General features: G+C 53.0%; 1 protein-coding gene across 1 annotated transcript in view; it reads right to left on the bottom strand.

The window, feature by feature from the left end:
- Positions 1 to 2,647: 2,647 nt before the first annotated feature.
- The window catches only part of MORN5 (MORN repeat containing 5), a 29,693-nt gene continuing 17,012 nt past the window's right edge, over positions 2,648 to 15,328 (bottom strand). Inside the window, exon 5 of the mRNA XM_047099769.1 lies at positions 2,648 to 2,727. Coding sequence (XP_046955725.1) covers positions 2,648 to 2,727 — 80 coding nt within the window. The remainder of the gene's footprint in view (positions 2,728 to 15,328) is intronic.

Below are 15,328 nucleotides of genomic sequence, written 5' to 3'. Positions count from 1 at the left end.
ATTTCTCCTCCTGATGTCGAAGCCCTGAGCACAACCATGTGGTAAGTGGCCAGCCAAGCCCTGCCCAAGTGGGTCACCTAGTACCCACTCTGCCTTGAGCCTCCCCCCACCCCAGGGTCTGTTCCTTGCGTGGATCATGTGGTTGTAGCATGTTGCCATTCAGACAGGTCTCCACTAGCCTGTTAGAGCAGCCTGGGAAGCCTGGGAACACACAGGCCACCAAGACTATTTATTTAAATACAAAACAGAGGGAGAAAACACACACACGGAAAAAAAAAATTGTAAGCACTTTTTTTGTAAAACCAATGTCTGTTTTGTTACATACCTTTCATGTTGTGCTTTGTAAATGTCCTATTTGTGTAATAAATAAAGTTAATGCAAGTAGAAGTGCTGGCACTTAAATCCAGAACATAATGGGATTCCATTTCTTTCCTGCTGTCTGGCTAAGGGCTCCCCGCCCGCAACTGCCCCGCAGCCGCCGGAAGCCCGTGTCCGAGCCACTGCCAGGGGCCCAGCCAAGTGTCTGGGCTGTCAGACAATGCAGTCCCCCTTCCTGGACAATCGGTGCTATTAACCAGTCAGCCACCTGTGCATTGCAAAGGCATGACAGTGAGCTTCGTCTCCAGTCTAAGCTTTGTAGGCGGCCAGGCTGGCTGCTGTCCTCGGTGTCACTCCTGAACACCCGCTGTCTGCAGGCTCAGGGAAGGGCCTGGCCCACTAGCCACAGAGGAGCTGTCAGTCTGGTCGATGCTATAGCAGACGGATCCCTCCGACATGCTGTGGGGGCCAGGTTGGGGGACGTTTGGGCCAGATATATCCGCTGAGAGATTCACGGAATAGGTGCAAAGGAGGAGATGTTGGGGGCCGGGGAAAGAAGTGCAGAAGCACCTATTTGGAAGGTGCAGGAGAATTTGGTCTGGTGAATTGAAGGGAATAGGGGATGGGAGACAGGGAGACAAGGCTCTAGCTTCGATACAAGTCTGGGTCTCACACTGGCCTATTGGGTTCTAGAGCCACCACACAATCTGGGGAGTGAGAGAGAGCATCTTTCTGCTCGTTGCCAACTTGTCTTTTAGCAACAAACTGTTGGTTCAAACCAAAGCTCTCGAGGAAGGGGGTGGAGTGGCCCTGTCCAGTGCAGAGGCTTCCCAAGCCCCCCCCCGTCCCCGGCCCTGCAGAGAGTTGTTCATAAACCTCAGCTCAAGATGTACACGGTCATCACCCCTGCAGGACCTGTCTTTATTTTTTTTTTAATGTTTATTTATTTTTGAGACTGAGAGAGACAGAGCAGGAGCAGGGGAGGGGCAGAGCGAGAGGGAGACACAGAATCCCAAGCAGGCTCCAGCCTCTGAGCTGTCAGCACAGAGCCCGACACGGGGCTCGAACTCATGGACCGTGAGATCATGACCTGAGCTGGAGTTGGTCGCTTAACCGACTGAACCACCCAGGTGCCCCAGGACCCGTCTTTATTGTTTCATTCAGTATCCCAGACCCCATCTCTGCCCCTCTCCACCCTTCTTTTTTTTTTTTTTAAATATGATACAGGTTTTTTTTTTTTAACATTTATTTATTTTTGAGAGACAGAGAGAGACAGACCATGAGCAGGGGAGAGGCAGGGATAGAGGGAGACACAGAATCCGAAGGAGGCTCCAGGCTCTGAGCTGTCAGCACAGAGCCTGATGTGGGGCTCGAACCCACAAACCGCGAGTTCATGACCTGAGCTGAAGTCGGATGCTCGACCGACTGAGCCACCCAGGCACCCCTCTCCACCCTTCTTCCAATCCATTTATCAAATGTTGATTTAGATATGTGTGTTTCTTTGAAAAAAGGTGTGTGTGTGTGTGTGTGTGTGTGTGTGTGTGTGTGTGTGTGTGCGCGCGCGCGCGCGCGCGCTTCTTTCCATGAATGTCCCTTCTGTTTTCAAAACACAGTTCGGAGACCTCTGTGGAGCTTAACCCTATCATCCTACAGAGGTGACTGTTGCCCCAGAGGGGAGAGGTAATCCCCCAGGATGTAGCTGAGTGTGCCCAGGCCGCCCTCTGACTTCTAACTCTGCCTAGCATGCCAACTCTGGGTCCCTGTTTGAGGGTCAGTTTCCTGCCCCTGCAGACCTTGTCAGAGCCTTCACAGGCTTGCCTTCTTCTAGCAGCTCTTGGTGAGCCAGGGACAAAGTGGGGGTGGGGTGGGCTGCTGAATGCAGCAGCCTCTAAGGAGGGACAGTTATGCAAAGATCCAGGATGCTGTGGCCCAAGTGTGGCCCTGGAACGTGCCACCCCTTCCTCTTCTGGTTTTCAGCTGGCATGTGATCTTCGGGGTGATGTTGAGGAATACCTGGGAAATAAGAGCGCATCAGGGAATGCAGCTGGGAGTGCACATCGCTAGACCCTATTCCCAGAGACTCTGACCAGCATGTCTACGGTGGGGCCCGGAAATAGCTAATTTGCACTTCTGCCCAGGTGATTTTGGTGCTGGTAAAATGAGGATCCCCTCTCTAAGAAACGGTCTCGAGAAAGTATGCTTGGGGCCACTGAGTGCAGAAAGGCTTTATTCCTGGGTCGAAAGTCAGGGTCTGCAACCGCAGGCTGCCCGCAGGGCCAGCCACTGCCAGCGGTGTAGAGGAGACCTCTCATGGGGGCAGCTGCAGAGCTCACAGCTTGGGTCGGTGACCCACGATTTCGTCCCAACCCTTGCGACACGTCTTGATGATCCACTCGTGCTCATCATCATCTGCAAGGAAAGAGGAAGAGCCGGTCATGCCTGGTGTCTGCTGGGCCTTCTCTGCCCTGGGAGACCCGCAGACAGGGTCTCGGGACTGCAGTGCATTCCAGCATGGGGTGGGTGGCCTTGGTGGTCAGTCTCTTTAGCTCCGTGCTAGGAAGGAACAGATCTTTCATTAAAACAGTCCTCCGGTTGCCTACAAATGCCTGGTCTTGGGGAAATTGAACACAAAGGGGTTTGCAGATGGTGGATGGTGCTGATAGAGGCAGGCGTGAGGTCTTCTGGCCACTCTGAGCTGGACAACCCTGACAGGCACCCAGACAGCAGCTTGCTTGGGAATGTGATCAGTCTGACACCCACAGAGGGCACCCCCAGAACATCCAGTCCAGGCCTTGCCGGTAGCGCCAGCAGCCCGAGCCTTCAGAGCTTTGTTTCCTTTCTGGCTTTTCCAGAACCCAGAGAAGGGAACCCTGGGTTCCCTTCTAAGAAGCTGTGGTTCCCCAGGAAAACCTGACACCTCTGGTGACTCACGTCCTTTCAGTGGGCAATAGAGAGGAGGAACCGATGTTCCTGTGGGCCCTACACTCATTGGTGTCCCTTACTTTAACCCTCGTGATCCCCTGACAGCAGGGTGGTGTCCCTTACTTTAACCCTCGTGATCCCCTGACAGCAGTAACCCTGCCATTCTACAGGTGAATAAGCAGGCTCGGAGAGGTCAGGTCACTTGTCTGCAGCCACAGGTTGGTGCGTGGGAGAACCCAGAATGGGAGCCTCGGTTTGTCTGACTGCAAAGGCTGTGCTGTTTTTTAAACCTTAGAGTGAAGTCCAGTCTTTATTCCCCAGCACACCACAGCCCTCTCTCTGGGCCGGGGAAGGCCCTTTGGGGACTGATCTCCCCCCATTATCCCTCAAGCCCACGCCCAACCCCTCCCCCAACCACGACAGAGACCCACTTTAGTGTTGGGATATATGTCCCTAAAAACGCATGCCGCTCTGTAAAGTGTGTGCTGTTTTGTGTACCAATGTGGCTTTAATTTACCACCATAAATGGCATTGTGCTGTGAGTTTCATTGTGTCTTAGTTTTTTTCACTCAACACTACGTTTTCAAGATCTATTCTTGTTGCTAAATGTACATCTAGCTCTTTGCTTCCTATTGCTGCCTAATACTCTGTGGTGGCTTCTGTGATGTTTTACTATCCACCCTTCCGGTGGTGGACATCCAAGGGTTCCCCCCCCCACCTCCTGTTACCAGAAATGCCTCTGGGACAAACGCCCTTGAGCACGCCCCTTCACAGATTGTGGGAGAACGTCTAGGACCTGGGTGGTGGGTCGTGGATCCGTGCACACACTTCATTCACCAAGACTCCCTGCTAAGCCTGGGTTCTTTTCACAGCACCGCACAACCCGCCTGCTGTCCCACCCTCACCCCTCGGTGTCTTGTCCTGGGGACAAAGAGAATTGGCCCAAAACCCTGCCCTCAAGCAGTTCTCCTCAGGGCTGTAACACTGGAACAGCCTTGTCTCCTCTCCTTACCTGCCTCCCACCTAAGGGATGGGAGCCTGGGACTACCCATCCTCCTCAGTGACAAATGGCAGTAGCCAGGAAACAAGGGCACTCCCTGAGAGCTCAAACCTGGAGGGCCGGCCCAAACCTTGCCCTCCCCTGCCCCCTTCCTCTTCTGCGAAAGCACCAGGCCCAGGATCCGGGAAATGGGGGCTTACTGACAGCCTACTGTGCGCTCCATGCTTTACAGACACCCATCTCATTGAGTCTTTGTGATAGCCCGGCAGGATAGGGGAGGTTACCCCCATTTTACAGAGGTGACGAGCCTTGCCCCACGTCCACAGCCACTGGAATTCAAACCAAGGCTCATCAGACTCCAGAGCTAGCCTGCCCACCCCAGGGCTGATGTGATAAGGGTAGGCGAGGCTGCCCCCTCCCCACTATTTCTCTGTATGTGACCTAAGGAAAGAGCCTTGCTGCCTGGCACGCTCTGGCCTTTGAGGCCCTCCCTAAGCAGCCAGTGGGCCTCAGTTTCCCCTGGGGAGGCTGCCTGGGACTCCACGTGTGGCTGTCAACACCCCCCACCCCCACCCCGGGGGGGGGCGGGGACAGCGGCGGCACACAAGGAGTTAAGCGCTGGTGAAGCCCACTTTTGCCACACCGCGAGCAGCCTGGTTGATAATTACAGTTCTGAAGTCTCTGGGCTATTCGAATCAGTGCAGCTGCAAGCTCTTCAGTGCTAACCCCTGAAACCAGACAAACTGGGTTTATTGTGCTAAACCAGCCCTCAGGCCCCTCCCTGATCGTTACAAATTGACAGCAATGGACTTAACAGCCTCTTCACTACCCCTCTCGCTCTCTACCTGGCGGCACAGCCACCAATTTGAATCACAGATGCCTCCCCTCCAGGCAGCTGCTCACCAACCCTCCCTCCACCTCCTTCGCGCTGCGCGAGGCTCCCCTGGCCCCGCCACGCCAGGGTGAGGCTGCCGAAGCACATTTCATCAATATTTAAAATGGAATTAAACCTGCAGCTTTGATTAATGCCTCCCAGATCCCGGGAGTTGTGATTACTATTTTGCAAATTGCAATTGTTGGAATATGTTAATATGATTGTCTGAGAACATCTTCACCTTCTCAGATAATTTCCCCCCTTTTTGGCAGGAGGGGAGGGGGAGAGGGCGGCGGAGCGGGGTGGGTGGGGGAGGATGGGGGAAAAAAACACACCCCGCAAACTCTTTAATCAATTGTAAATTATTACCCTGGGCACAATTGCCGGTGGTTCAGTGGGGAAGGGGAGGGAGATTTCTGGTTTGGTGCATTTATCTTGAAAAGTTTTGGCCTTGTTGGCCCATTAATTCCACTGCGGGATGCTATCCTAAGGGAATAATCTGTTTGTCTCAGTATTATTTGGAATCAAGAAAACTGAAAGAACCTACGTTTCTAAAACAAAAGAATGATTATTTTGTTGTATATTCTTTATTTAACAACTAATTTCTAAACGCGACTATGGACCAGGTATCATGCTAAGTTTGGTAGCAGGGTGGGAGAGGAGAGGGCATGGTGATTTAGCAGCTGTTGAAAAAGGAGAGTTATGAAGTCTGTATAGCAACATAGAAATGTTTTTGATATGATAGAAAGCAAAAGAAAAAAAGGTGGGAAGAAGCAGGAAACAAAATTACATAGACAGTATAATCTGTAAAAACTGTGCACAAGAGACAAATTAAAAATAATACATTGAATGTGACTAACAGGCATCTCTGAACAGGGTGATGGGAGAGCCTCTTCTGTTAGGGGTATTTCTTAAATCTTCTTAATGTGTATTGACAATAGAAAAGATAAAAACAGTCTCTTTTCCTACCCTCCAATTTAATGCCTTGCTAATTTCCTACATTTTGGTAACTGAAATAAACTATTTCTAGGTTCCTAGAAATGCCAGTGGAGCTCTTGAATTTCTCCAAAGTGCAAGCGTAAGCGTTAAAATACTGGTAAAAATGCATAAAAATTGAAGAGTAGATACATTTCCTGAGCAGAGTTCCAAATAATTTACGTGAAAACTCTGCCCTCAAGGAGGTGGCGCGTAATTCCCCACTCCTCAGGTGTGGGCTGCAGAGTGACCTCCTCCCTACAGGACAGTACAGGAAGAGAGCAAAAAAACAACAAAAGAGTAGCTTTGACTTGCAAACTTTCCCTGAGCATCTATTTCTTGGCACCCAGGTCTCAGCTCGAATGTCACTTCCTCCGTGATCTCAGTGTAACTGCCTGTGTCCCCTCTTCACTTTCTTTTCTTTATAGCAACGCCCCTCTTTCTTGTTTATTCATATGTTGTCGGTGTCCCCCATCCAAACTGCGGGCTCCCATGAAACCAGGAGCCTCCTCTCCTTGTTTGGTGGCATTGCCAGTGCTTAGATTACAAGTGTGCAGTATTGGAGCTGCTTAGTCCATATCTGTTCGATGGATGGATGGATGGACGAGCCAATCCTGTGGCTGCCATGTGCCCAGCGCTAGGGGGACAGGGGACTGAGACCCAGCAGGGGGTGTTGTCCAAAGGCTTGTCTCAGACACTCTTCAGGTTCAGGTCTGTCTGCCTTTGGGGCAGCAAGATTTCTTTATTCTGGTCTGAAGCTTTAGAAGTGACCTCACTGCCACCTGTGACTCCCTCCCACCTACCGCCACCCCCTGAGGAATCTCACCAATCCTTAGGAGAACTGGGCTTCTTATAGAGAAGAAAAGGAACATTTGGCAAGAGAGATCCCAAATCTGACCCTGAACGCCCTTGCTGAGAAGCCTTGCCTGGAAAGGCTCCGCACTCCTTCACCTGGACTTCAAGGCCCCCCATCCAGGTCTTCCTGCTCTCCAGACAGCCTCCCTCCCAGGCCTGCCTCACCCTGCAAAATGCAGCCACCCTGTTGTGCTGCAGTCGGCCATGTGTGCGTGCACAGCAGGGCCTCCGTGCCCGTGTACCTGCTGCTCGGGGCTGGGGACACCCTTCCTCACAGGACCTGGTGCAGGGGCAGGGCCTCTCAAAGCACTCCCTCCATTTTGGGACCTTAGTGTATATAAAAGAAAGGCCTAGATGCGAGAATAAAAATTGCAGCGTGGTTTAAATATGTATATTGAACAAATTAATGCTTGTGACACAAACACACACAATATAAATGTCGACTCCAGGATTTCTTTCAAAGAAGTGCCTCAGCACACTAAAGGCCATGTGTGCAGGACGGGGCTGTGAAGTTGGAGTTGCCTGGTGAACACAGCTTTCTCTCAGTGCCACCACACTCCAGACTTAAGGCCGCTCGTGAATGTGTGTGGCTGGGCCCAGCGCCCTCCTGGCTGTCGTCCACCCCTCCGGGCCCTGCCTGGATGTCACCTTCCCTGACCCTGGCTGAGGTTCATGGTCGCCCACGCCAGCCTGGGGCAGTTGTGACCCAGGTGGTCCTCAGAGCCCGGGGTGGGCCGGGCACTTTAAAAGTACTTAATAAATATATGGCGAACGAATGAATAAAGAAATGTAAAGTTGGGGACATAAAAGCGGTAGGCTTACCCTGCGGGATTTGGACAAAGGGGGAAGAATTTCTTCTCCACCCTCAGCAAATGGAGCTCCCGAGTGGGCAAAGCAGATATGCCAAAGTGCAAGGCCAAGGCTGCTGGTTCCTTTCTTGTCTTGAGGCCACAGATGGAGCAGCTCCACCGCACAGGAAGGATGGGTTGCCTGGGCTCATATCGGGGCACCAACCACACTGAGGAAGCTCAAAGCCCTGGCTGGCCTGGGGCCTGCCTCCCAGTGAGGGCGGGGAGGCACAGGCCCGCACAGGCCACAGGCAGGGCCCAGGTCACTGAGGGTGTCATCAGTGCAATCCGTTGGTCAGCGCGGTGCAGGGAGAGAAGAGATCCTGAAGATGTCCCAACAGATGAGGGCAATAGGAGCCCCCAGATGGCTGGCGGGGAGGAGGCAGCATGGCCGTTAAGGGCCCGGGCACTGGAGCTTGGCTGCCACTAGCCCTGTGACCTCGGGCAGGTGGCCTCACACCTCTCTGGGTCTCATTTCCTTCTCTACAAAGTGCCTGCTGGAAGACTTCCTGTGAGGTTTACTTGGGCTCGTTCCTGCAAAGCGCTTAGCACGGTGCCTGGTACGCAGGAAATGCCAAAAACCAAAAGAAAGCCACGAGTTGTCTTTGCGAGGTGAGACTTCAGGATGCACGTGACAGCACGGCATAGGCCGGAAGGAGTTGGGTCCACTGCTGAGCCCCGTCGCCAACTTGCTGGGTGACCTGGACGAGCCACTCTCCCTCTCTGAGCTGGGCTCCTTGTCTGTACAGGGGGTTTAATCAGACCTCCTGCAGAGCCAGGATGAAAGGCAGCAGGTTGGCACCCAGGGAGTAGGAGCCATGATCACCATTTGATGGGCCTTCATTCCCTAGCTGCATGCCTTCAAGAGAGTGTTCTTAAGTGACTCTCTCAGAACACCCTGGGATTTCTGGTTCCCAGCGGGGATGAAGGGAGGACCTGGGGGGAGAGGCGGAGGAGGTCTTTACACAAGGATCAGCATCATAAGGATCAAGAAGCACAGCTCAGCTAATGATTTTTGTTCAAAGTGAGGCGGGCAGGCTGAGGCAGGTGAGCCCAGGGAGGGCAAATGGGTGGATGCGGGCTATCGGGCGCCCACAAGCCGGATTCTGCTACCTCTTGGCGTGCCTTTGGGCTTAGCACACCTGCGGTCAGTGGCTATGCAGCTCCCTCCCGCTGGGAAAGGGAGGGGACCAAGATGAAACCAGGCACCTTAGCCTCAGGAGAGGGGAGGAGGCTCACACTGGCAGAGCACCCAGGAGGTGCCTGGTTCTGTGGGAAGAGGGTCATGTCTGTCCTCTCCACAGTGAGTGACACAGGGCGTCCCCATTGAAGACAAGAAACTGAGACTCGAAGGGGAAATAAATCGCCCCACTTCATCTGCCAGGGCAGAGGGGAAGGGTTCACTGTGCTGGTGCAAAAGCCACACTCGGGCTGTGTGTGCACGGCCACAAATGGGCATGTGCAAGCGTGAATAGGTGTGCGCTGTGAGTGTGCACGTGGCTGTGCCTGAGGTGCTCGGTGTCTGGCTGGGTGAGTGACAGCATGTGACTACCTGAAGTCAGCGTGTGCTCGATCAGGTGCTAAGGGAGGGGGCACATCCATCCCTCGGTGACAGCCCAGTGCTCGTCCACAGTGTCGGGCTCTGTCATGAGGGTTACCCTCTTTTCCTGGGGTCATCACCCGCTCTCACTTGGCCCCTGGGTGAACTGTGGTTCCAGGCGGGGGTGGGAGGTGCCTGGTAACCCTGGCGCCCCAGCCAGTGGGCAGTGCCACCCTCAAAGCTCGGCCCCACCCTCTGTGCAAATGCAGGGCTGTGAGAGCCGGTGGGGCAGGGCCAAGGCCCTGAGCAAAGCCAGGGCCCGCAGTGAGGGCGGGCAACGCCCGCACCTCCTCCTCGGCACAACTCCTGACAAGAAAGAGGCTTTGAACTTTGCTTGGCAGGGCTGGTGGCCAGAGGCCAAGGCCATGGTATGGCCAATATTGACTAAGGGGTCATTGCCCAGGCAGAGCCCGCCAAGGGGCAGGAGGGGAGACCTTGGGGCCGCTCTTGGTTTTCTCTGCAAAAAGAGCATATTCTGGGCTGGGTGGGTGGAGGGGTCAAGGGTGGGGGGTGGATTAAACCAGCCTGCTTCACCCCCTGGGGAACTAGAGACACAGGGCCCAGCACCCACAGCTTTTCAAGCCCTATTCAAATGTGAGAGGTTTGGAGAGAACAACTGACTCTAAAATAAAGAGAAGATGCAAAACTGAAATTAATGTTATGATTAATGCATTCAGGCTTAATTATTAAATTTAGAAATCAAAACAATTTTATTACACTTGAAATCAGTTTGTAGGCTTGCTGTCCTCATTTTGCAAGAATTCTCCAGTATGCACACGGCTCTCTAGAAGTCACAGCCAGGCTAATAGTCCAATAATTTGCCTAGCAAAGTTTTAAAAGTCCTTTCAAAGTTTTAACAGCAAAAAATACATATTCAATGTGGGGGTGTGGATACATTTTGTCTTAATATGTTCAAATGAGGGGGGTGAGGCCTCCAAAGTCAGGCTTAGGGCTGGATTAGGGCTGTGCCTGGGAGAGGGGAGTCCCAGGAGTACGGCCACCTGGAGTTAGGGAGCATTTCCACGTGCTAGCTACATGCTGAGTCCTGCACCTCGCGTGCCTGATCGCACGCAGTCCTCGTAAACATCTGCCGTAGGCACAGCTGGTGCTGTCTCAGGTAGGAGTTTTAGGTGCTCCATTCGGTCGCTGAAGGGAAAAGTGCCCTGAGCTATAACGACCCTTGGGAATCCCTTAGATAGGCCCCGTGCTGGGGAAGGACATCGCAGTAAGCACCGAGAAGTTAGCATTCTGACACTGTTGGAAGAGAGAGTCCTAGTCCTTTCTGCTGTCGAGGCCCAAAAGCACAGACAGCTGGTTAAAAAATACATATCCCTGAATACTAGAATCATCCTGTGTGTGGCAAGGTGATCACACGGCGGCAGGAGGCACACGGGGCCACACGGGGCTGGGGATGTGGGGCAGATTCACGTCTCCCCACATCCCCAGTGAGCGAGTGGAGGGAGGGTGCCGAGCCACCACCACAGCTTGTATTTCCATTCCTCTTGCTGCCCCACTTCTGGCTTTCAAGCACCCGTAATCGAATTTGTGATTTGTGTTCATGACGCCCAGCCACCGTACACAGGCCGCTCAGGGAAACACTGTGCCAAGGCCAAGGTCACTCAGTTAGCCTGGGGCCCGTAGTCTTTGCTCTGACTCCTGCTCTCCAGCTGTGTGCAGGGGACAGGCCTGGCGGTTGGGACTTCTGTCCTCCAGCTGGCAGATGCTAAGGGCTGAATTAAGGCTTTGCCAGTGGGGGTAGCCAGCAGGGTGTCAAGGTTATCTGCAGGACTCAGTAGCAGACTACAGCTCAATCCTCACAGGAATCTTGCAAAGTCAGTGTTATCCCTGTTTGACGGGTGAGGATCTGGGGCTCAGAGAGGTGATGTCATCTGCCCAAGCTCCCTCAGCCACTGGGTGGGCACAGGGGCATACCCAAGTCTTATCACCAGACCTGCAGCCCTCGGCCACTACGCACTTCCCTGACAAACGTCTGTGTAACTGCCATGCCTTTAGCCCTCACCGTCTGAAGGGTGGCATTCAAGGCTCTCTCCACCCTGCACTGGGTCCCCGCGCCTTGAATGCCCAGCAAGGATGTATTCCTACATACCTGTCAAAGCCCAGTCTGTCCATCACCACTTGAGGGAGTCCTCCCTTGACTCCTCCTCTGTCGCCCAACGCAAGAGCCAGTCTCAGGTTCTCCGTCTGGAGCACCCGGTGTCCCTGCATCTCTGTGCTTTGTTCCTTCCCTTCCATCAGCAAAATCCATCTCCCATCCTTTAAGGCCTAGCCAAACACCCCCTTTTTCAGGACAGCATCTCAACTACACTTGGGGCACGCTGGTGCTCAGCTCCTCAGGCACACTGCTTCTGGCTCCTGGAAGCAGTGAAACAGGGGCGCTCCCAGTGTTTGGGAGAAAGAACCTCGTATGTGACGTTTCGAATTAAACATGAACATAAACCCCGTAGGAATACAGAATTTTGCTGGACTTCTTTCCAGACACTTATTTTATGGTTTATGTGATTCTGATTTCTGAACTATATTTTGAGGGGTAGGAGGTCTGCTACAGTCTCTTGTACACTTAGGCTCCTTAAAGGCCCTGGGCTTCTGTCCAGACAGCACCCATCCAGATCTTGTGACTGTGCATGCCTCGGCTTCCTCCCCCGCCCCATGCTGGTTTGGAGGGGCAGACGCAGAGTCTGGCCCCCCAGCGAGACCCTGGTATCAGCAGAGGGTCGGTGAAGACCCGTGCCTGGGGGGAATCGTAGAAGTGTTGGGCTCCAGGTGGATAAGAAATGATGAGGATGAGGAATGATGCCAAGGGCTGGACAGAGATCCTGGGACCTGCAGGCCTCCAGCCCAGTCTTGAAATCTACATCAAAAGCAGGTGGGAGGAGGCCAGAGGACAGTTAGCCTCTGAGATGCCAGCTCCTCCCTTTGGGCGTGGAGTTAGGAACGCCCCCCCCCCCGCCGCCCCCGTCAACATTCCCCCCCCCCAGGGTGTGAGTAATCACCCTGCAGTAATTTCAGCTCCTCATGGGCCAGGCACAGCTTTTGCTGTGTCCCCCGTGTCATCTCAGTAATGCTCACCACAACCCTGTAAGGAAGGTCCTATTCTCCCCAGACTTTTCAGAGGAGGAAACCAGTGTTCAGAAAAGAGACGAGCTCTAGATCACACAGATGGCAGAGCAGGGGTCTGACGGTCCAATTCTAAAGCCCTGCTTGGAAACCTGCATCCTTTTCCAGGAGGTCAAGCAGGATTTTCAGCCAACTGCCTCAAGTTCCAGAGCTTGGGCAGAGGAAGGTACACGAAGGTCCTGCCCCCTGGGCTCTGGCCTTGCTCTCACTTCTATTAAAGGAGACAAAACAAACCATTACGCTGGCCAACCCTGGGGATGACTCCAGCCACGGAAGGGGAAGCTGTGTCCTTTGGATGCCTCCAGGAGGTTGCCGTGGGGGTGGGGGACTTATTGTTACCAGAATCTGATGGGCACGAGGGCTGGAAGGGGAATTTCCAGGGCCCTTGGAATTGGGGTGGGGACAGAGGGGGCAATGGGCAATTCTCGCAACTCAGGGAGAGGCAGTAATCCAGGCAGGCTGTTAGTCCTGGAGCGGAGACCTCCCCGGAGCTGACTCCGCCCTCTGTAGGCAAAATTCTGTGGGTGGGTTCACGTGTATGTCTCTGGGGAGTTCTATAGCTTTGACTGGCTCTCAGACGGGTTCAAGATTCAGAAAAGGCCACAGCCTATCCTAGTCCAGAGTATGGCCTCTGGTGTCAGAGAGGCCTGGGTTCAAATTCTGAGTCCTCCCTTTACTAGCTGCATCCGTCAGTGAGCCTCAGTTTCCCCAGCTGCCAAATAGAGGTGATGATATATTCCTCAAAGGATCAGGATGTGGCAAGTCCCTGGCCCAGGAGAGGCTTTCAATGCTCATCACTTCCCTTCCTCCCCTTTCTGCTTAAAGCAGATGCCCGAGTCTGCTGGCAGGGATGTGTGATCTGTGCAGGCATTTTATTTGGCAGTTACAAGTGTGATATTATCCCCCCACAAAGCTGTCATTACGGCGCTGCTAACAATACCACAGATAAGGCAGGGATGCCCCTGCGTGCCAGCCTCCAGGTGATTATAACATTTGGGCAAATTGCCTTTTGTGTCGCGGAGAGATGACGGCGGGAGGGCCTGTGCTGGAGACTCACTGGGCCATTTTGCCGAGACCACAGGAGAAGCATTGTGGACAGGCAGCCGCGGTCTGCTGTGGAAGGAGGCCTGGCTGCCGGTGGGAGCGGGGCCCCGGCAGGACACTACCACGCGTGGGCTGAGCAGGCCCCGCAGGTGACTTACCCTCCGCAGGTCCTAGGTTTCTCACCTGTCAGGTGAAGACAGTGGCCTCGAAATTAGTCTTGGTTTGTCCGTGGCCCTGAAAGTCTTGCTCTTTGGCCAGTTTTGGAGCAAAGAAGTGGGCGGAGAACGATCTTAGGGGGAAAAGACCACCGGTACTGCCATGTCACAAGGAAGGTTCCCGGTTCTTTCTTTCTTTCTTTTTTCTTTCTTTCTTTCTTTCTTTCTTTCTTTCTTTCTTTCTTTCTTTCTTTCTTTCTCTTTATTTCTCTCTCTCTCTCCCTCCCTCTCTTCCTCTCTTTCTTTCTTTCTTTCTTCCTCTTTCTTTCTTTCTTTCTTTCTCTTTCTTTCTCTTTCTTTCTTTCTTCCTCTTCCTTTCTTCTTTCTTCTTTCTTTGTTTCTTTCTTTCTCTTTATTTCTCTCTCTCTCTCCCTCCCTCTCTTCCTTCCTTCCTTCCTTCCTTCCTTCCTTCCTTCCTTCCTTTCACTAGGAAACTCCAGAACCCGCTCAGTTGCCATCTTTAGCTTTGAGTCAGCTAGACCTGGGGTCAAGTTCCAGGCCTGTGTAACTTCAGGCAAAGCATTTCACCTGGCCTTCTCCATCCGCAAAGTGGGAGTCATGGAGACGACCATTTCACAGGGTTACCGTGTGTATTAGATGAAACAAAATAAAATAAATGGCGCGACATGCTCAAACCGGTGCCTGGAACATAGGAAGCATTCAGGAAATGCTGCTTGTTTTTATTGTCCTGCTTTTCCTCCAGAAATAAAATAAGGTACCTTCGTATCTCAGCGGATCCATTACTTGACTGCCATTTTAGTGACTGCACTGTGTACATTATAAGAATACACCTTGTGTTATTTACTCAGTTCCCTCCTCTTAGACATCTGGGACGCTTCCGATTTTCAACTGTTTAATAACGCCAGAGGAGGAGCACCTGGGTGGCTCAGTTGGTTAAGCGTCTGACTTCGGCTCAGGCCATGATCTCACAGTTTGTAGGTTTAAGCCCCACGTCGGGCTCTGTGCTGACAGCTCAGAGCCTGCTTTGGATTCTTGCCTCCCCCTCTCTCTGCTCCTCCCTCATTCATGCTCCGTCTCTCTCTGTCTCTCAAAAATAAGTAAAAGTTAAAAAAAATAATGCCAGAGGAATGTTGGAAGACCAAGTGTTCGCTCTGCAACCCTTCTAAAGGTGGGTGGGAAGTAGATAAACAATGTTTGGGAGCTCTTCACCGATGCCTCTTTGGACAGATGACCTGGGAGCTGGCCTGGTAAAGTGGGGAGAAGAGGAAAACCTCTGGAGGCGGATGAGCCCGAATGTGAATCCTGGTTCCTTGCCATTTCCTGGGGGAAATTCTCTAGCCTCAGTTCCGAGCCTCCGTTTCCGCACTTGTCAAGCAGGGATCACGGCAACACTCCCCGCTCTCCTAGCTGGGTGTCTGGGGCACGGTAAATGCTCAGTCAATGTCACAGCTCACCGCATCACCATAGCGTGAGGGGGAAGCCAGCCGTCACCTCCCCAAGACTCCGGATCACACAGACCAGGTCTCTTTTTTGGACCCCAATTCATACTCCTCCCCCTGTTGTCCATTTAACTGAGCACAC

Source organism: Lynx rufus, unplaced genomic scaffold (assembly GCF_022079265.1).
Source record: "Lynx rufus isolate CCGP_SWC_20201006 ecotype Redwood Valley unplaced genomic scaffold, mLynRuf1.p SCAF_10, whole genome shotgun sequence".
NCBI classification, from domain to species: Eukaryota; Metazoa; Chordata; class Mammalia; order Carnivora; family Felidae; genus Lynx; species Lynx rufus.
The sequence above is the reverse complement of the archived record's forward strand: the minus strand, read 5'-3'. Positions and strand labels throughout refer to the sequence as shown.